Raw genomic sequence first — 21,967 nt, 5'->3', positions numbered from 1 at the left:
ACTGAGCTGCCCTGATTTAGTACATGAGAAATTTACTGTGTGTTTGTGTAGTATAGAAAAGTCCATTGTCTCCATGGGTGACACAGATCCACGATGTCTGGAGGTGAAATTTTTTTCAGATAAAGAACGCATGTAGGTCAACTAACTAAATAAATAATGAAGAAATTTAGCTTCCCTTTGTAAAATCAGTAGGACCAAACCTTGGATTAGAAACACTGTTCTGCATTATCAAGCAAAATTTGTTTGGCAGTTCTTGTGTGTTACTGGTAAATGGCTCTTATGGTACCATACCCATGGCTTTCCCTGTGGTGCTGGAGCAGAGTGATTCCATTCCCTTGATTTGTTCTGGGACATGATGCTGAGAGGTTCCCAAACATCTGCCCTGTGCAGAGAGCTGTCAAACATGCAAACTTCTTAAATTTGGATGTAAAAAGAAACTTTACACCTACATGTTGGCTTTGCATCCCAAATTTTGTGTTATAGAAACTTTGTTACATGTTTTTTTTGTAATAAATTGTTACATGTTTTTAAAATGATTGGTTAATAACAGGGTGGGTACTTGCCATCTAGGATTTCTGTGCAGTCTGTGGAGAAAGAATCAGTTCAAATCTGCTTGCCAAAAGTGGGTGGAGTGGTTTTCTAAGTGCACTCACTCCTCTCCATCCTCACCTCCCTTATTAATTCTACAAAGGACGCTGGACAATTAACTTTATGTCCCCAGCCTTAGTTCTTAGGGGAGGTGTGTGCCATTGTTGGTGGCCTTCTAGCCCCAAGTGTTCACATGCATGTAACATGGGAGCAGTCAGAGCTTTGCCACCCTGCTGCAGCCTCACTCAGCACCGAGCCTGTCCCTTTGTTTTCCTCACCTGTCCAAACCCCAGGATGTGCTTAGCCTGGCTGTGCTCTGACTGCTCCTCCAGCCACTGTTGTGTAGGCACAGCTGAATGGAGCAGGTCTGGGGAAACCATAAGGCAAAATGTCAAAACATACCAAAAGAAACTTAGGCAAAGTTAGTGTTTAGAAGTAGGAAGGCAATTGTTCTTACTAGTTTTCATAAGTGCTTGCAAAGTATTTCCTAAGTACTGGTGAGAATGACTGGGTTTGGATTTGGTCTAATACTTACTCAATTTTCAAACACATTATAACACATATTTAGGAATGCTTTCAAAACATTTATGAAGTGACTTAGTTGTATTGTACTGAAGGAGTGCTAAGCTTTTATAGATTGCTGTGGTAGTGGACACTTTGGTCAATTGCTTGCTGTGTTCTTTGTTACAATTTTAACAATTATACATATGCTGTTCCAATCTCTTTCATTTTTTTGTTTAGCTGTGCTTAGTTTGTTAGTTCTCTATAGTAGAAACACATTATTTGAGGTTAGGTACAAAAAAAACCATACAACATCATTGTATGTTTTTTACAATGTCAACCTCTTAACTTTTATATAAAATGTGACTAGCTTATTAATATCCACTTTAGTTTTTAGATATTTTGAGTTTTAAAGGGTTTATGTTTTTTTCTGAGTTTATCTTTAAATAAATATAGTTGCACTTTTGTTGGTATTTGCATTTTGATTTTATCAAAGAGTATTTAATTGGTCTTGTTTTTCAGAAGTATCGGAGTGTGTCAGTGGGGGCTGAAGAATATATTTATGAACAAACAAGGTATGGCATAAGCTTTGCAGTGTGCTGACTGGCATCAGGCAGGAATGTATTGAGGAGTAGCTGCCTGTGTCCACTTCCTGCCCTTCCTTTCTTCCCCCTGGGGTATCTGCAAGGCTCCCTTGATGCTGCCAAGCATTATTCTCCCCTTTTTCTCCCATTCATGTTAACTCTTAGATCTGGACAGTTTATATCTTCATCTGTTGCCTTCCCTCAGCATTCTTTTAAACTCATAATTCCTCTGAAGCCCTCCCCCCCAAGATATGCAAATGAAAACTGTTGAGAGGTTCCCCAGGTAAAAGAGTATAGCTTTGACAACCAGGTCATGAAAAATCTTTTCAGGATGGCAGAATGCACAAGTCAAATGTCCAGAACAGTTGAAAAGCTTCAAGAAAAAGCTTCAAAAATTAAAGTTTGAAAAGAATACTGTTCTGCCTAAGCACAGAAGAATGTGCATGTAGCATGGGCGAACACTGCAGAGTCCCTTTATCTAGGAAAGACTGCAGTCACTAAAGATTTTCAACTGATGCTTTATTTCATACTTATGAATGGTTCTGTTTATATCTGAGAGATTACTCTCACTTTAGAGTCAGGAACATGCCTATGTAGTTTTTGTGGATTAGGCATATGGCTCTGACTGTGGTGAAGGCTCCTTACAGCTTGATATTTTTCCTGAGGAATGTTAAAACAATCATTAACTGCAGTGAGCTCAGAACTGAATCATTATATAGTCAGAAGATATGAAACTCATATTTAGCAAAGGCTGCTCACTTACTACACTGAACATTTGTAAAATTGACTCCTGAAGCATTGGTATTGTTAACAAATCTCACACATTTATGTCTTTTGTGCTATAGCCCAGGTTACATTAAGAATGAAACCTCTGAATGCACATTAAAAAAACTCCCAGGAAAGATGTATTTAGTTTACCTGGAAGTGGAAGGCTCAGAAATGAGAATTTCAGATTGAAAAAAGAAGTGGTGAATATGCAAGTAATTGGAATCTTGCTAGAAGATCTTTTAGTGACTACACAGGGGTTTAGTTGAGACTCATGGTAAGGGTCATTACAGTATTACAATAATTGAGTGACTGCAATAAGTTTTAAGAGTGAGAGTAATCCTCCTGCTATAGGGCATGCTTTGCTTGCCAACTGAAAACAAGAAGAAAATTCTGAAATGGCACTACACAGAGGCTCCAAAACTGGCCAAGTGCAATGTGTCTGGGATTTATGTTTTTTGACTGAAACATACAGAATGCCAAGGAACAGAAGACCAGCCCGTGGCAGACTGCAGGCAGTTCTGTTAAGACATTGTGTGTGTGTCTGACTTTGATCATTCTAAGCCCTTCTCAGCACACATCCCTGTTAGTTCTTCTGTCTGGTGTGAGGTTTTGAGGCACATCTCCCAGGACACTCAGTGTGCTTTGATGTGTGTCATTAAGGGGTCTTGAGCACAAAATCTGCAGTCCTTACATGTGATGCTAAATCAAGGCTGTGCCCCTATCTCTCATGGGTGGTCGATCTATAGGACAAGTGGTGCAGCAGGAGGGATGCTGGCTCTGCAGCACTGCTGGTGTAGCTCTTCCAGTCCACTCAGATGGGTCCACACTTGCCAGTGTTGGCAGTGCCTCTGTTCCCTTGCACACAGGACAGGGGCAGTGCCAGCACACCCCGCAGCAGAGGGGACAGCGGGGCCTTGTGCTGCCTTCCTGCTGCATGCAGGAGCCTTCATGGTGGCCCCAGCTGCCCTGTGTGGAAGCACCAGTGCTGCCATCGATGGGTTGGATAGGTATAGATGAGTGTTTGCTTATTACCTTAGTTTTGCTTTGACTTGTAACTTTTAAGCAACTAGAAAAATGACTGGACTTCAATTTATAAGCTAAGAAGGACTTATAAGTTGTCTTCATTTGATTGAATGATTGCAACTAAACTGAATAATTGATACTAAGCTGTCTGAAGCTCCTTTTGGATGGAAAGACTGGATCTGTTGGGTTTTTTCTACCTTCTCTTCAAGTGGGGATTTAAATGTAATTATTAGTTACATGTTTTGTTGTGGGTTTTTTTCCTGTTGGATAGTTAAAATATCTTTTTTCCCTTTATTTCTATATCGCTATGGCAGCCATGATCATCACTATGATGATCTAGAGTATTTGCTTTAATTAGAAAGTTAGGGATACACTGTTGTTTTGGACCAACATATTCCTCCTTTTGGTTCTGCTCTGGCACTGCTTAAATACTTTTCTGAATTAGAACCTTTGTGAAAATGCTTCCACTGTATCTCCAGTTCATGAGTACTTTGTATGAAGGTTCCTATGCAGTTTGAAATATTCTTTTTTTACAAGATCAGCATTATTTTAATGTAAGAGAATGTGAGGAGCTGCAGGCATCATTTTTGTTGGATTGTTGTTCAAGCCCATTATTGGAGGTTGTGGCTGAAGAGGCTCAGTGAGAATTGTTTCCAACTAACAGTTCACTAGTTAATGGAGCCTTAACTTTTCATGGTTTGAGAAGTGCTTTGAAGTTGGAAAGTTCTTCTGTGAAGGAGGGTCTTTTTAAAATCTAAAATTTCGACACAAGAGCTGTTTTTGCCTGACATTTTTCTAAAGGGAGGTTACTTGATTGAAGATAAAGTTAAATGTAGGCACTTCATTCGGTGTGACTAATTTTGAAAAGAAAGCTTATAAAAACCTTGATTTGCATGTTGTCTTTAAACAAATGAACTTATTGTCCATTCTCTTTGTATTCCTTTGAACTGTGCTGAAAGTAGCAGTTGGACTTTCCATTCTTTCATGTTCATCTTTCGCAATATCTTTCATTTTATTCTGGTTGGGTTTTAAAAAAAGCTATTTATTTATTTATTTATTTATTTCTCTTTCTGCAACTTTCTTCAAAGTTTAAATGTCCGTGGAGTTGATGATTTTCTGCAAATCATACTGAATCCCCTCTTGGTAATGGACACTGTCATTGTGAGGTACACAGTCTCATAATTCATAATGGTTCCTTTCAGTGATAGTACCTTTGATCCAAGAAACTCACAGTCCAGATAGTTTTACGCTTGATTGCGGGATCTGATGAAGTCAAAAAAAAGAAAATTGCAATTTTAAATTGCTATGTCACAGTGGCCTGGAATTTTGTTATTAGCTTCTTATGCCTTATTCAATGCAATAATTGCATAATAAAAAAGGAGAAAGTGATATGGATTTTGTGGGTGTTTCTCTCCTTGTCTTTTCAGCAGCACTTTTCAGTACACACTAGAAGCTACCAAGTCTCTGCGTCAGAAGCAAGGGGAAGGGCCCATGACCTACTTGAACAAAGGACAGTTCTACGCCATCACCCTGAGCGAGACGGGTGACAACAAATGCTTCCGACATCCCATCAGCAAAGTCAGGGTATGGTCCCATTTCTTTCCTAGATGGAAATGTAGCTCTGCAGATAGATGTGGTTGTGGTTGATTGGCTTTTAATTTAATTTTTTGGGGGGGGGAGGGGAGGAAGGACAGAGATAACACCTTATTGATGGTAACAAATGTTTTGCTGTCCAGTTTTTTCAGAGTGTAATCTTATGAGTTAATGATAGCCTCGGTTTATGGTTTGGCAGAATGATGGTTACACAGACACTACACTTAACACTGGTGAACTTATATGAATAAAGCAAAGAAGTCCAAGATCTGCCACATGTACTTTGTGTAGTCCATCTTTACTCACTGGTGCACTTCATCAGCTGCTTTCCAGTGCATTTCGGAGAAAACATGAAGAGTTGAATCCATCCTTTGTGACATAAATTTTAAATAATTTTCATTGTCTAAGTGTGAGCTTTCACTTGACATTCACACAGAAATGTAACAAAATGAATCATTTGCCTCTTAGATTCTATGCATAGAACTGTAGCTTGTGTATTTGGCAACATCTACCTGCTAAATGACCCTCCTGATCTCCTGATGCTTTTGAGTTGATAAATCCTAACCCAGTAACTTTGGAATGAACAATGAGCCCTGTAAATTTTACCCTGAAGCTGTCAGGGCTGCATATGTATGAGGCCACAAAAATGTTTCTATCCAAATACATGAAGTTCTCTAAAAATGTTGTGACTTTAGTCAAAGGAAGCAATGAAAGTCAATGTGAGCAGTGAAGCAAACAACAACCTATATCTTTCTATCATACATGAAGTTTAGAGAGACTCTTCCTAAACAGAGGCAATGATTTGGAAACCTGAATTAGCAGTTAATTTTTAGCCTGGTTTCCTTGGGACATGAGGCTGTTGGCTGAATCTGATGTAAGACTGCTCTGTTGCTGTACAGTCTCTTTCGCTGCCACTCATTCCTTCCCATTTTGTGGTTCTAGCTCTAGCACTTCTAGAGCTGAAACAGGAGTCAGGAGGTCTCTGGTCTGACTGAAAGCCAGTCCTCATGTACCTGGTTCAGTGCACTGCCACACGAGTTTTGAAGCTGTGGCAGCAGAAGGGTGGAAATTATAAAGGAGAGGTGAGATCGCATCCTTCTGGAGGATGTAGTTGACAGAAGATTGTGAAACTGTGCAACTTTCACAATCATGTTCTGTTTGCCAGGGCTCTACTCAAGTGACTGTTGAATTTATTGCCAATTCCATCCAAAGCTAACAGAGGGGCAAGAGGTTTTGAAGGTATTAAACCTCTACAAGTTCCCTGTAAGTGGTACATAAAAACATTAGTGCTGTCCTTGGTGGAAAAGCCAGTCTGCATGGCCAGTTCTGGTTAGCAGTCAGCTGGCCAGCCACACACACCTGGTGCCCAGCCAGTATATACAGGCATAACCCAGGACTCCTCCACAGTGTGTACTGCCTCGTGCCATGGAGACAAAGATGTGGTGATGGTGGTCACCTTTTATAGGTGGAATGCAGAAGGTCACAGAGTGCATGAAGGATTGTGATGGTGGTTTGTGGAGGGACACAGATGATGACTCAATTGTAATCTACCTCCTTAGCTTATAAAGCAGCTTGATAGTGATTTTTTGTTCCTACTGTCTCAGGGTGAAAATGAACATTCAGAAGTGAAGTTTTTTTTTTTCCTCTGGTTTATTTTCACCTAATTTTAATTGGTATGATCATTCTTCCATTGTTTTGTGTTGTTTTGCTTGCCTACAGCAGGGCCTATTCAAAAAGCCCATATTGCTTGTGTAAAATTTTGCATAAAAATTCAATCTGTTTCCTTTGAATGACAGTTTAAAAAAGTGAATTCAGAATGTGAATTGAAAACCTCAGCAAAGTTCAGTTACACTGAATTTGTCATTAAACACATATGTACAAGAGTCCTGCTCCCAAAAAGGGTATTTGTGTACACTAAATTGAAAATATCTTGCCTTTAGCCAGTGAAGGTGACTTTTTAAAACTAAGAATATGATTAATTTTTATTTGGACTATCAAGAACATAATCCTGGGCCTTGCATTATTTTACAACCACATTTCTTTTGTCCCGAGTTTTTAAGTGCACGGTAGTGCTGGACTGATTAAAACCCAGTCTTCTACATCAAAGTACACGAGAGTGGCTAGATCAGAATTAGAGGCATGTGGAGATTTTAATTTTTGTGTTCCTGACTATTAATTATTTTAACTAATGTGGCTCTGGTATTGTTTTTTGTAGAGTGTGGTCATGGTTGTTTTCAGTGAGGATAAAAACAGAGATGAACAGCTGAAATATTGGAAGTACTGGCATTCCCGGCAGCACACAGCTAAACAGAGAGTCCTTGACATTGGTGAGTGTAACAACATCTCCAGATGTTTCAGGGAAGATTTCAGATATGGAAAGCTCTGGTGCCTTGCACAGGAATATGGTGGAATATATTGGCAATGACTTCTTGACTTGAACCAGAGTTTTTAGCAATGGCTCATTGCTGCTAGGACTGTGGGGTCTATGGAGCTGGGTAGACACCATGCAGAAAGAATGGTTCTCAGTATTTACACAGAGGAGCTGCCCCTTGCATGTGTATTTAGTGGTGTACCTCCTGGGAAATCAAGGTCTGCACCTCCTCAGGTGTGGCAGAGTATCTGTTCCCTTTATTTTTTCAAAGGGTGATCCAGTCTTTGATCCAGCAACAGTTATGTTAGCCAATTGATGTGGAATTACAGCCTGAGAGTGCAGATGTCATCATTGTGGTGGCTGCAAAGGAGTTGCCGGATTCCTCCACCCCTGGACTGAGTCGGTGTCAGCAGTGAGGGAGAGGCGAGCTCTGGTGTGCTATCCCGAGAGACCTGTTTATCGTTCATCCCATCTAAAGTATCTACTAGCCCCTTTGAGCCTCAACTGTCCTATCTGCATGCTCGGGAGGGTTTAGCAGAGGAAGAACACGTACTTGCTGCCAAGGAGCCTGAAGTTGAAGTCAGTGGCAGTGTCTAGACATCAAGCGTTTCTCCCCTCCCACGTGCAGTTTACATATGCACCCATCTGCACGGATTCCAGTCAAAGGAGTCGGCAAGACCAAAGCAGACAAAGTCTATCTTGTTTTGACCGCCTGAGGGAACCAAACCATTGAATGGCAGGAATGAGAGGGGGCAGAGAGGGGGGCTAAACCAAAGCAGGGTTACTTGTAGAGAACATTCTGACACTTCAGGGGACGATTGAACTGGGTGATCAGGGAATCTGTCCCCACGCGGTCCTAATCACTGTGCTGCCTGTAGATTTTCAAATGCTGTAGTTTCCACTGAGGCCTGGTGTTATTTAAGGTCAAGTATATTTTCTCCAAGCAGCTCTTCCAGAATATCCTCACTGCCTCTTGTCTTATCATCATTTTTCTGGCTGAACTGTTTAATGAACTTCATTCTTTTCTCCTTACCTCCATTTTCTTTTCTTGTCCATTGGGGTACCTAACTCAGTAAAACCGCCACGCCAGAACAAATTGCTTTTATCATGACACCTTAAAAGAAGAAATAGGCCACTTCACAGCTCTTTCTGAAGACTGCCTGTTGTTTTTTTTTTTTTTGTGCTAGTCCATACAAGCTCGTGGTAGTAGTGCTCATACCTTTGAAAAGTATGTGCTGAGCAACTCGCTCCACTGTAGTGCCAGCACCCTCTGACTCCACTGCAGCTGCGGTGTCCTGGCACATTTCAGTTGCCTTACCCCAACAAGTTAACTTACAATACATATTCTGAAAGATAGTGCTCTGCAAAATAAGTGCTGTGCATGAGCTGTATGTTTACCTGTGTTAAAGTGAATGTCTTTTAATTTTCCATTAGTTTGAGGTGAAATAGCTCTGCTTTGACTTTTGAGGCACTTGTGAATACTGAGGTGCGAATTCTTTATTTGCGCTGCAAACACAAGCAAGGCACAATGTAGTAAGACTTACTGGTATAGCCCTTCTTGTCAGATATAAGAGCTGTAAGAACATGGTTCACCTCAGTTTTCAGCAAAAAAGAGACCTAAATGTTGCTCGGTAGTGTTTTCTTGAGAACGACTGAAATATAGCCTTACCTCTTACAAGTATGGTGTTTCTGAAGTACATTTCATTTCCTTTGGCACGGTTAACTGGCTTGTTAGGCCAGAATGGCTCCCAAGTATCGAACTGCATTTAGCAAAATCTTCTAGTTTTATCATCAAATTATCTAACTGAATAACGTAATCCAAATTTGAAGCTGGCCCTGCTTGAACCAGATACCCTCCAGGGGTCCCTTTGATGCAAAAATTATTTTGAATGACTCTATGAAGATTTCTCTTTACGTTAAAAATTCAGATCCCTGAAGGGATCCTCTAAATACTTGGAGTTAATGTCCAGGCCCCATATAAAAAGAAAATTAAGTGTCCAAAACTCCGCATCACCTCTTCCATAGATGTTACTCTTAATTTGATGTGTGTAGCATCTGTGAATCCTTTCTAATTGTTTATGAATGCACTTTTAATCTAGACCATGATGTGGTCCTTAGCGGGCAGAGGATCAAATTGATTTGGGATGCTCCAGTTCCAGCTGTTCAGATCTCAGACGGACAGGGCGACTATGCTTGTGCTGCTTTCCATTGTGGAAGGGATCTGTCTGTCTGCTTTCTGCCCTGCAGTTATATTCTGGACATCAGAGGGAATAGTGGCTTGCTCCTTCACTCCAGACAAACAGGGGTCACTGCTTTAATTTGTTTTGTGTGCTGGCTGGTGCACCTCCTAGGAGGAAGGATGCTTCAGTGGATTAGGTGCAGTGACAAGTCTGAAGATGTGTTGATATTAATAAAGATAAACATGTACTTACATGTATTCAAGTCCTTAGTGCTTGAGGAATAAACCTGAGGGCTTGACACTTATTAAGCAAGAAGGTAAGATATTTTCCAAAATTTAGGCTATGTACTGTAATGGATTTTTCTGAAGAAGGAGTAAGGTGCATGTTTGCTTTTTATAGGAGGAATAAGGTGGGCAGGGGAAAAAGAGCTTTATTTTCACAGTGCTGTGACACTGGATCACTAACTTTTTCTTTTAAAATAATTGTAATGTAAAGAATACAATACTTAATTGCAGTGGATATTGATTATTCAGAACAAGTACAATAATATGACATACTAGAACAGGTTCAAATATGAAGGGTGGGTGTGGAAGCTTTGTGCTCCGTAGAAACTTGCCCTTGTCTTTTTCAGGATAGTTTGTATTATTTATGTGCACAATACAAAAGTATGCAATGACATTTAATGCATGATTAATGTTTATCCTTAAAAATTTGCCATTGTTTTATATGCAATTTATATAACAAAAGAGGAAATAACTCCTGTCCAACCATTTTTTCTTATTGAACACACTGATTTTCTCTTTCTGGTAGCTCACGGGAGGAGAAGTGGAAAAGTTGTAGTCACTTTAACAGCTTTCAAATATTCTGAGGTGTAAACAATTTCTTAATCAACTGAGGATCCTTCTTTAATTGGATGTAAATTGAGGGGAATAGGATGCACTTCTGCTTTTTGACAGTGTCACAAATCCATGAGATTTGTGTATAGCAATTAAAGGACAGGCATGTGTTGAGAGAAAGGAAGGGTTGGTGGGTTGTGAGGTTCTAGCAGCCTTTTAAGACGAGAAAACAGGTGTCTTCACAAGACATCTTGTTCATGTCTTTCCAAAGAGCACCTACACAGCACGCCCATATGCAGCAGTCAGTTGCACGAGGCACTTTCTGGTGAATCATAAATTTAAGAGGTGGGCGGATGTGTGCACATGCATATTAAACTAATCATGTGTCTTCTAATTCCTCTCATTTGCATCCCTACACTGAATTTCGATAGTGAAGCCAATGACTTTAGTTAAAAAGGAGATCTGAATTCAAGGCGGGAATGAAAAGCCTGCCTGCCCTCTCAAACACTTTGCTAATTTGCTACATCACCAAATATCTTGTGCTGTTCTTATAGTCTAAAGTGTTTTTTTTTTTACTGTATCTAAAATCATTCATGGATCCCAGGAACACAATTTTATTTGCCCAGTGAGATGCCAGCATTCTTGTGTTTCAAATGAGAGAAAAGTATACTGGTTGCCAGTTTCAAACATGAAGTAATTTTTCTTGTAGCAATGTTTTTTAAAATAATTTAAAATAAATTATTTTAAAACAGTTATTGTCTAGAAATTATATTTTAGAGATCAACAGTTTTGGCAAAGGGAATGAATATTGGAATCATTTGTGTGTCCCACAAAATACAAAAACGCCCTCTTTCTATAACTGATTACAAAGCTAAGAATCAGCCTGCTTCTGAAGCATGGATTTGGGCAAACTTTAGATCAGGAGTGTAATCTCAGCTCTCTGGCACTGAGTCCAATTACAGCCCTCGAGGAATTCTTAGGAAATGTTTGTCCCAAGGAGAGTTATTCCATTAGTGTGAACGATCTGGAAGTTCCTTTAATCAAGCAGCTATTACCTGGTATCTCTCTTAATCTGTCATCAAAAAGAATAAGAGGTGTTAAACTGTCCAGCAAAGTGAGAGAAAAGCAGTTCTTGTTTCTTTTTTCAATTATAAAGAGGACTTGGGAGTTGTCTGTTTTATATAGTTTTCCAGCCTTACAGTTTTGGGAGAGGATTAGTAAACTTGGAAATCTTCCTCCCTTTTGCTTTTCATTCCTTCCAAAATGCTAGTTTATTGATGATAATAATAACAGCATGTGGGGGAAAAGTGAGAAGAAGGTGCAGATATTGTAGTCAGACATAAATTTTTTTTTTTCTTTGTTTACTGTTTTAGTGGTGCACATACTTTGGAAAAAGGATCTTTGTGGTTTTGGTTCTTTGTGGGGGATTTGTGATGGTTTGGATTTTGGAGGGTTTTTTCATTTTTTAAAATAATATATAAATATTAATCCAGCATCCAGTGCAAAAGTTGGAATGCACACTGATGATTTCCTCCAGTCATAGCTCTTAGACTTTTAGAAAGCTTCTTTAGGATTTACCATGTGTTTTCTTAATATCAAGGTTTGAACGGTCCCTTAAAATGCTTCAATAGTTTTCAGTTAATTTTCCAGTTTTGGCCGTTCCTTGGCCAAGCTAATGAATGCACTGACTCATTGCCAGTAGAGTCACACTCCTTTTTGAGAGCCAACAATATTTTGCAAGAACATTAGCTAGTGATATACTATGCTTAAGACTCAGGTTGCATTATATTACCTCTTTGTAATAAAGGTTATTCATAATTAATCATAAACAATACAAGAGGTGGTTTTGATGCACTAGACAACCCAGCTTAAGAAGCAAAGAAGCACTATGAGTTGTAAAACAGTTCAAGTTTTTCATGACTCTTGTTTTTTCTTACAGCTGATTACAAGGAGAGTTTTAATACCATTGGGAATATTGAAGAAATTGCATTCAATGCTGTGTCCTTTACTTGGGATGTCAATGAGGAGGCAAAGGTGAGGAAAAGCCATGCAGATGGCATCCATTTATAAGTACCACCCACCGTTAGGCACTGTTCACTCCTCTCCTTTCTGAGAAATAAGAGGGCTTGTTGGTAGGTCCCAGCCTGAGAAACAGTAAAAGACTTTTTTCCTATTTGCAAAGCCTGGTATAAGACACAAGCTGAGTCTTTTCTTTCTCCAAATTGTCGACTAACTTTCTACACTCTCAGCATCTCCAATAATCCATATTCTGTAAGTTAGACTGTGCCTTCCCTTGTGTTGGTGCCATTTATTTTATTTTGTTACGCAGACCATCTTTGCAATTTGGAATGAATGCATTTTTGAGGACTGAGAGGTTTTTTGGTTTGTGGTTTTTTGTTTTTTGGTTTTTTTTTTTTTTTTTTTCCCTTTTTTAATGGTCAAGTACCCTCAGGCATGGGGTTTTCATTCAGGAATGTGACTCTTAAGTGGACCTATAAACCAGGACATCAGAACACCTTAACTAGTTTCTTACAGATAAGGTTGTACAAAGGCTGTCAGAGTGCTTCAACTGCATAGACTAGTGTGGGAGAAATGAAAAACTGCCGGTAATTATAAGAAGAAGTTGGCCCCCGGAAAGCAAACAACAAGTGAAATAGGCTGTGTAAAATGAGTGAGGGTAATGCAGTACTCTTGGGGATGTAGTTAATAAACAGCAAACACTGAGCTCGGCAAACTCCTGATAGTGTTTTCATGTTGAACACAAAATGTCCAGGGCATAAATAGAGCTATGAATCTTTCAAATACAAAGACCTCTTCATGCACAATTGCCCACTGCATTTCCAGCAGCATTAGAGAGGTTGCATCCTCTGAGTCAGTCCTGAGAACTTTACTGAACACTGAGTGGTAGCATTAAGGCCCACTGTCCTCACTCCTGACTGAAGGTACTGACTGTTTATAGTAACAGGGATTTAATCTCTGATGCGCATCTTAAAAGGAAAGACAATAGTTCTGAAAATCACCCAGCTCTTTCAAAAGCAGGTGTTGATAAACAGAGTTGTACTTGGCCCAGTTGCTAATGGTGCTGTATTTACTCATGTAGTGATTACATTTTCAACGGCCCAGATATTTCCCTATTATGTGTTTCCATTTCAAAATACAGCTGTAGGTTGTCCTCTGCAGTCACAACAGGCGACTGGTGTGTGTGTGTGATCACTGTGCAAGCAAACACCGATTTGGGATCTCCAACACAGCAGTCCTCCTCGAGGACCTTTGCAGAAGCACTACCAGGGCTAGAACCTGGCAGTCTTGTCCCTGGGCTGGCAGCTCTCTAAGACATTTGCATTTGCAGCTCCAAGCCAGACTTAGCAAGACACCCATGTTGATCTAGGAACAAGGAAGTCACATCCATTAATGTCAGGTATTAACCTCAGACATTTTTTCCTAATCTCACACCATTCGCCTGGCTCTTGCCTTGGGTGCCAGAACATTATGAACACAACTTTTGCAATGATCACTGGAAACAAAACAAGCTGAGATTTTGAAGTAAAGACTCCTTCTGGATTAAAAAAGTGCTAGGAGTGAAATTTAAGCTGCTTGTATTTCTGCAGGAAACAGTGATTAAAATGCAAATTGGCTTATGCATATTTATTTTGAGGTATTAAATATCTGATCTTTTAGGAGCTTGAACTGTAAATGTATTGATAAAAGAGGATTTATAACATGCTTTAGTGTTTGGCTATCAAGCATAAATCAGATTGTACGTGAAAGCTTATCACCTTGTCTGCGCTCCAGTGTTTCCCTCCCCACACACACACATGTATGTGTACATGCTTGCTCCTGTTGGGAAGTTTGATACAATAACTGCTTGCACTGGGTCTGGGGATTCCCATAGGATGCCCCTGTGGTGTTGGAAAGCTGTGGGTGCTAAGGCACCTCACTGAAGGCTGTTTTTTCTCCAGCAATTACCTCATCCATGGGAGATGAAGAATAATTACAGACTCCCTTTTCCTAAGCTTTTTGAATGATGATCTTTCAACTGCCTCCATTGTTTCTGTTTGGTATTATTTTCCATTTTCACCACAATTTCAAGATTAAAACTTAACCCCCTCAGAGGCACAAAAGCCTTTTTTTTTTTTAATCAAGTCAGATAAAAGTGGCACACAACAGTTCTTTTCAGGGCCTCTGAGTTGGGATATGATGAGGCACTCTACTGGCCCTGGAAGAAGCAAAGAAATACTTCTTGTTGAAAGTGCACTGGGGAGTGATGTGGAAAATCAAACAGAACTAGTAGAAATCACCTAACCAAATAGAACTCTCTCTCCTGGGAAACTAAACCCCACATTTAGAAGACCTATCTTGAGCAGCAGGTTTCTCACTTTCCTACTCCACCTGGATGGCAGCTAATTTAAAGCCACGTTTCTCCTCATTTGAAGTCAGACTTTTCCTCTCACACACAGACAGAGCAGGCCTTCCCCTCGCAGCCCTTCAGGATGAGGGTATAGGAGAATGGGTGTGGCAGTCAGAATCTGCCAGCTACCAGGGAGCCTGCTAAGGGCTGGTAGGGCAGCATCTCGTGCTGGGTCTTAGTGGGATAAAAAGGAATGCAGAGGGTACAGGCAGAGGCCTCTCTGTGTTGCCCCAGTAATGTCAGTGGAACTGGGCTGTTGGCTCCAGTTCACCATGCTTGGTGTGTCATCTTCCAACTGCTGCTTGGCAGAACAAGAACCTTGTACAGTGCATGCCAAGAGGTGGAATCATCACACTGTTGCTTTCTGTGATCTAAGGAAACAGCAACGAAGTCAGGAACACCACTCTGCTACTGTTGTCTCTGCTGTGTCTGGTTGACAGCAGCAGTTCCCTTGCCTCTGGCAGAGGAGAGTTAGTCCTGGCACATCCTTACCCTTTTCTAGAACAGCATCCCTTTCTGCTGGGGCTCTTATCTAGAGGTCACTGTCAGGCTTGTGGCTCAGAGCAGGATCCAGGGAAATGAGGGGAAGGCTCTATAGCCATGTCAAACTCAGTGCTTTCTTAAAACAAAAATATTGCTGTAAGGGAGCAGGGGTAGGAAGAGAAGAACAGTTTTGTACAATCCATCTTTGTTTCCCTCCCATATTTAATTCTGTTATAAATATGTAATGTTTATGGGTAAGGTGATTTGTTGTCTCCCTTTGGTTGAACCCAAATGCTATGTTTGGTGTTTTTAAAGGAGTTATTTAAAAAAAAAATGAAGAAACAAACAACAATTAACAACTGTCTTTTGAAAGTGTCCTTATAATATGCTAGAAGCTATGTAGTTGCCTTGCTGTTGCCCTGTAGATGATTTTGCAGCATCTGGCAAGTGGACAAAGTTCTAGTGGAGGCTCTTGAACAGACTCAGCTTCATTTCTGATAGACATTCATCTGTCTGCTTGCAGTGTTAGGACTGACATAAGTTAGTTTGTAAGAAAGATGGTTAAAGAGACAGAATTGTCTTGGTCAAAGGATAATATATTTGTCATAAACCATACCACCTCCTTGAGATATGACTTCTCTCTGGTAGGTGCTTGGAGCATTTAAATTGGCTGTGACGGTGTTACTTCTTGAAACAATTGCATATTTTTATGGGAAGTATTTTATAGCCTAAAAATCAAAGATATTACTTCAGTGAGCAGTTGCTAACAAAATATGACACCTTAAAGAGACAAACAGTTTTCAGTGATATCAAGAGATCACAGATTTCTGCTAAGCACTGCAACTTGGACATGCAATAAACAGACATGTTTGTGGCTGTGTTATTCAGGCAGGTGCTGGCAGATGAGTGAGATGATTTCAGTGAGTGCAGGAGTTGTGTGCTGAGCAGTTGTTGTGTATACTTGCGTGCAATAACTGCCCTGCTATATTTAACTGAAATGTAGATCTTTAATCCAAAGTATGCTGAAGCCTCTGGGAACCTTTCCAGTTATTTAATGAGTTTTGGCATGGCTCACAGAGTAATAAGCTGTTTTCAAGGAGTGACTGATTTGCCGGAATAGGTTCTTGGATATTGTGGGCCAAAGTGAGCTCCAATTCCAGTGGGTACAATGGCAAAATCAAGTTTATAGAACAGCATTATCTCTAGCAGTAATTTGTGTTGTGGCAATCCATATTTCTTAAACATTGTTAGTGATACTTAGGCCAGGCTTTGACTAGTATAAGATTTTTTTTTCCTTAATCGTGACTTTCCTTCTCAAGTTACATCAATTTAATTGGGAAGGAAATTAATGTCTTTTCTACTCTAAAAATGTAGAGGTTGAAAGAAAAGATGCTTCATTTTGGGGAGTTAGTAGCAGAAATTATGTAGGATTAGACTTGGCAGCTACTTTAATAAACCATGTCTGTGTGTGCAAGTGTGCATATATATATATATATGAGTGTATATATAGATGTGAGACATGCACACACACATGTGTATATATTAGAGAAGAGTTAACCTGTGGTAGCACATAATGTTGAAATTCAGTGTATACAAATGGCTTGGTAAGTATGCATCTGGGATTCAAAGCAAATGGCATTTTTATGTAGTTGCCGGGGTGTGGTGTGGGTTGAGGAAGCTTCAAAAGAGTAGTGTAAACATTTGCTGGAGACATTTGTATTGAAATAAAACAAAGGTCTTACCTTTGTGTGGGATTTATAAGGTAACGGCTGGTAGGAGAAACTATAGACCCACACTTTCTGTGTGTGTGAGGAATGATGGGATTGATGTTAGTCATTTGAGAGACGAGTCAGTTAACTCTTTGTTGTTAGGGTCTGGAGGGAGGAACCTTTTAAAGCAGACTTTTAAGAGACCCATCACCAGGGTTCTATGTATTGCCAGTATTCAGTAGAGAAATTGCTTTAAGTTTATAATTTTGTGCCTCCCTTCTGCCCTTGGCAGTTTCTGAGACAATGGGAGCCAGAAATGTAAATAGTAATAAAAGGCTTATATTAGAAGTTTCATAGCTGTAGACCTTTAGTATATAAGCTGAGAGACCGCAGCAAGAGTCATGTTGGCTGAATTAAATGATAAAAAGGGAAATGCACTTCTGAGCCTTGCTTTCCCTTAAGGCAGATTATTGTGTTTGTGTCTTGTACATCCCTAATTATGCTGCAGTATTTAACAAACAGTAATTCTCATAATAGCAGCTACACCGTGGAGGAGTAGTCCCCAAAAGACAGAGTGCTTTTTCTAGACGTGATCTATAACAAATAGAAGAGCTGTTGTTATCTTGGGCCACTTGTGAAACTTTCTCAGCACCAAATGTTTCTCTAAATTAGTATTTAATTGCTAATGGCATGCCTGAGCTGGAGACTAGATGGGTGGAACTCTGCCATTAATTGCATTAATCTAAGATATGCTGACATTAAAAAAAAAGACATCACTATAATGACAATTATACAACGTGTTCCAGATAGCAAAACTTTGCTAAAATCCAGTTTGCACAGGAAAAAAAAGTTGCGTCTGAATTTGGGTACAATCATAGTAACTTTTATTAATACAGTTCTAAGACAAGTGTAAACAGGGATTAGGAGGGAGACAGTGATTTCTCTTCCTGCTACTGTAATTTCTACTTAACTCTACATTTTCTAACCATGTTAAATCTACTATGCAAAATACCACAGCAAAGGAGATCTTAAATCTGGATATCTTCTAAGAAAAGTAGAATAGCTCTCCATTTTGTGGCTGCCCATGGAGCTGTTTTGCCCCTTGTCTCATCATGAGTGGGAGTGCATGCATTACGGACAGGAGCTGGAAAGAGGGGGAAGATGAGAGTTGCAAAGGGCAAAGCAGGATGTGTTTGGACAAATGGCTGAAATCAGTGCTGCTCAGAGCAGGTGACTGCTTTGGGAAGATGGTTTCTGGTCAGACCAGGGGAGAGAGAAGGGGACTGTTCAGATGTTTCTTCAGGTCCTCTTCACCATAGTAGCCTGCTACACTGGTGCAAATCTTTAGTCATGCAAAGAAGAAGCTCCCTAAAATAAAAACAGAAGTTATGCCCTCTTTCCTTTCCCTCTATACACCCCCGTGTTTTCCAAATCCAAAGTCAGTGTGGTGCTTTACAGGAAAGCTAATAGAACATTGCATGGAGACAGAAAATTTCCCCACTATCAATGATCTGTGTTAATTCAAATCCATCTGTCTGTCTGTGAGGTGCAAATGATGTGACAGAAAGTTTAGTACACTTCATGTGCATGAATGTATAGTCATTGCTCCTCAGAGAGATCCTGATGTATTACAGTGTCAGGACAAGATATTGAGTCTTACAGCAGCTATCTATTATTCATGCTGAATAATCTGTTATTGCTGTGTGGGGACTCTTGAAAGCACAAAGTCTGTCTTCCCCAGCCGTTCCTACTCTGCTCTGTGATTGTGGAGGCAGTGGAAGAGATGACACAGTGTATGTAGTTGATTAAGGTGGGACAAGATCTTTTTTGCTTCTCAGCTGAGTGTGCAGCAAGGGTGGAAGAAGTACAAACTGCTAGATAGATGCAAAGCCTGCATGTCTTCTCACATTTGAATGTACATTTTGGAAAATCTGTGCAGAAGTATGGGCTAAAATATAGGGAGACCAGATTCTGTTTTATGCTAGGCTTCCTTCCACTACTGTGTGTTCACACACACTTTAAACCATTGCCCTGACACTATAAATTATTCTGAAGGCAAATGAAAATTCAGGCTGTTGTATTTCAGAGGGTATTCACTGTGTCTACACTTATCTTTGGGGCTGGAGGAGATCAACTTGTAATTTGAAACAGAAATAACACTATCAGCTTCAAAATCAGAGTTTCACCTAGGGCCTTTCCCTGCCTCCCTCTTCTCTCGGCAGTTAAAGTTCAACTATTTCATTTGTAAATGCAGCTCTGCGATACAATCAGAAGCAGAGAGGAGGGGCCATTAGCTCAGTCAGGCAAACAAGCTGCTCTGGCTCCATCATAAAGACCCTGACTGTAATGTTAACTTCTGCCAGGAGGGTAAAGTATCCCCCACCAGCCCTGCTGGAGCCCTTCTTTATTTTCAGTTGTCTTTCTTAGGGATGTTGCATTCTCCTCACTCATGCTGTTGATTTATTTTCCCTGTTTGTGGAATGGAGGGGGAGGGGGGAGGGATGTCCTTCATGTTCTTCCTTCAGGAATCCTCCCAGATCCCAGGGTTTGCTGCCCTCTCCTCTGCCCTGTGAGGAGCGCATTAGGTCTGTTTGAGAGACCAGTTTGAGATCTCTTCTTTCCTGAGCCTCCTTATTCTTCTGGGGCAGGTTTCACATCCTCCTGGTTCAGGGGTATGTACTGCTGGTTTTCTCAGTCCTTTTCCTTGGTTCTCACTTTTGGGGTTTCGTTTTGTTTGGTGTTTTGTTGTTGCTTTTTAAACTAAGGGCAAGTGAAAAGTAGAATCAAGTTAATACACAATTGCCCCAAATTATTATGTAATGCACATATTCCTTACTGGGCTGAAAATTAGATTTTTAATATAGTTTCTTCTCTTGAGTTTTATGAATGCCATCCTGACTGAAAGCTATTGGTGGTATTTCAGTTCATAATGTTTGCTTTACATCAGAATAGTCCTTGGAAGACTTTGGTGGTGGGAGAAGACTCCCAGGTCCTGTACAGATGACACACACCTTGTCCCATGGTGCCAACTGAGTTAATGAGAGGTAGATGATTAGTGGCTATTAAGTTGTAAGTTTTTTTTGTAGAAGGAGAGCAAGAGATGGATTTCTGAAGCACAGGCAAGCAGGGGACTTGCTAGCTCAGTTGGTTAATGCTGAGGTTGTGGGTTCCATCCCTGGATGGGCCATTAAGAGCTGGGCCTGATGATGCTTCCCAGTCCCTTCCAGCTCAGATGACTCTGTGACTCTCTGAATGCAGTGTCAAGTTGTGTGGATGCTGTGGAACAAAGAGAACTTCTGAGAAGAGGTAGGAAGTAGTTTTATGAATATTTGAAAAATTCCTTCCCAGTTTGAAACACAGGGTGAGGTGCATCTTTAAAAAGGAGGAAAGACTGTGAAGGGCCCTTAAAGTGAAACACAGGAGTATCTATTGATGGGATGAAGAAAGCAGTAGTGTCAATGAGATGTGAAGAAAATGTTTAAAATAAAAGGAGTAGAGTTTATCTTTGTCCCACTGAATTTGAATGAGCTGTCAGATGAGCAAGCCATACCTAAGGCAGCTGGAAAGGGTGAAGCAAGATGATCTGTATCAACAAATAGTGCAAACATACAGAGCAGGGTTGAGGAGTGGAACAAGTGAGGGCTAAAGACCTGACATCCACATAAGGCATGTTTTAGGAGGTTTTATCTCAGATTATCTTTAGTCAGTTCCCATGAACTAAGCAACTATGAGCAGCTGGAGGATCTGAGTGCTCCTGGAACATATCTTTCTGGTCTGGCTCTTCCAAAAAGAATCCAGTTCATGTATTCTGAGCCTCTGGTGTGAACCAAAGCATGATAAGTTGAGAGAACCAAATGATTCACCTCAAATGTGAGCTTCTGATCCAAACTGAAGCAGCAATATATGGCTTTCAATTTTGTTCTTCCCAGGATAGAGTGTCTTTGCTGGACAGAAGTGGAGGATAAATGTGTGAATTGCCAGAGCATGCATCATAGCTGAATTAAAACCTTTTTATTTTATTTTCCCATTTCTTGTTATGTATTTCTGGAATTTTAATTGTTGTTTGCACCACATTTTAAAAAGTAATCTCTCTGGCACACAGATTTTCATCACAGTGAATTGCTTGAGCACAGACTTCTCCTCACAAAAAGGAGTAAAAGGACTTCCTTTGATGATTCAGATTGATACTTACAGCTACAACAACCGCAGCAATAAACCTATCCACCGAGCCTACTGCCAGATCAAGGTTTTTTGTGACAAGGTAAGTGCAAAGCATAGTTACCATGGATAAAGGAGGAATCTTGTTAGGCAGTTTATTGTTCCTGTATTTTAGACCTAATTAAATGCTGTTTCTTTCCTTAAAGAATTGTATTTCATCATAGCACTTGGTCCAGCTGTATCACAAATCTAACTGATTATCATGTCATTATTTTACTGCTTTGCAGCCTTTTTGGCCCTGATTTCTCAGCTTGTGAGCAATAATTGGACTGTTTAAGGATAGCATGTTACAGGTCATGATTGTGGAATATCAATAAAGTAATAGAAAATGCAAATGCAAGTATCTCTGTTTGGAAGGTCAGTGCTGATCACAGGCTCACTTACATAAGTGGCAGTCTGCTGATGTCCTCCCTTCTGACAGCCAGGATAGATAGATAAACTTCATATCAGTTTCTCTGACAGAAAAAATGCACTTTCAGTGAGGGTCTTCCAAGCTCCCTTTTATAATGCAATGGAAACCAGCAAATTCCAGTGACACAGCTGATGGGTTTTCCCCCTGCTTTACTTACAGTTATTTTAGAAACTCTTATGTTGCTAGGATTTTCTTATCAAAAGTAAAATACAAAAAATATATTAGCCATTCCCGTTTTGTAATTCAGTAACTATTTTTTTGTGTGTGTTCACACCCTCTTAAGCAAAATTTTG

General features: G+C 40.1%; 1 protein-coding gene across 1 annotated transcript in view; it reads left to right on the top strand.

The window, feature by feature from the left end:
* Positions 1-21,967, top strand: part of GRHL2 (grainyhead like transcription factor 2) — a 57,547-nt gene that overhangs the window by 11,409 nt on the left and 24,171 nt on the right. Inside the window, exons 5-9 of the mRNA XM_063171592.1 lie at positions 1,612-1,664; positions 4,892-5,048; positions 7,273-7,384; positions 12,384-12,478; positions 21,147-21,305. Coding sequence (XP_063027662.1) covers positions 1,612-1,664; positions 4,892-5,048; positions 7,273-7,384; positions 12,384-12,478; positions 21,147-21,305 — 576 coding nt within the window. The remainder of the gene's footprint in view (positions 1-1,611; positions 1,665-4,891; positions 5,049-7,272; positions 7,385-12,383; positions 12,479-21,146; positions 21,306-21,967) is intronic.

The sequence above is a fragment of the Melospiza melodia genome, chromosome 1 (genome assembly GCF_035770615.1).
Source record: "Melospiza melodia melodia isolate bMelMel2 chromosome 1, bMelMel2.pri, whole genome shotgun sequence".
In the NCBI taxonomy this organism is placed as follows: domain Eukaryota; kingdom Metazoa; phylum Chordata; class Aves; order Passeriformes; family Passerellidae; genus Melospiza; species Melospiza melodia.
Note: the sequence above shows the minus strand (reverse complement) of the source record. Positions and strands in the feature narration are given on the sequence as shown.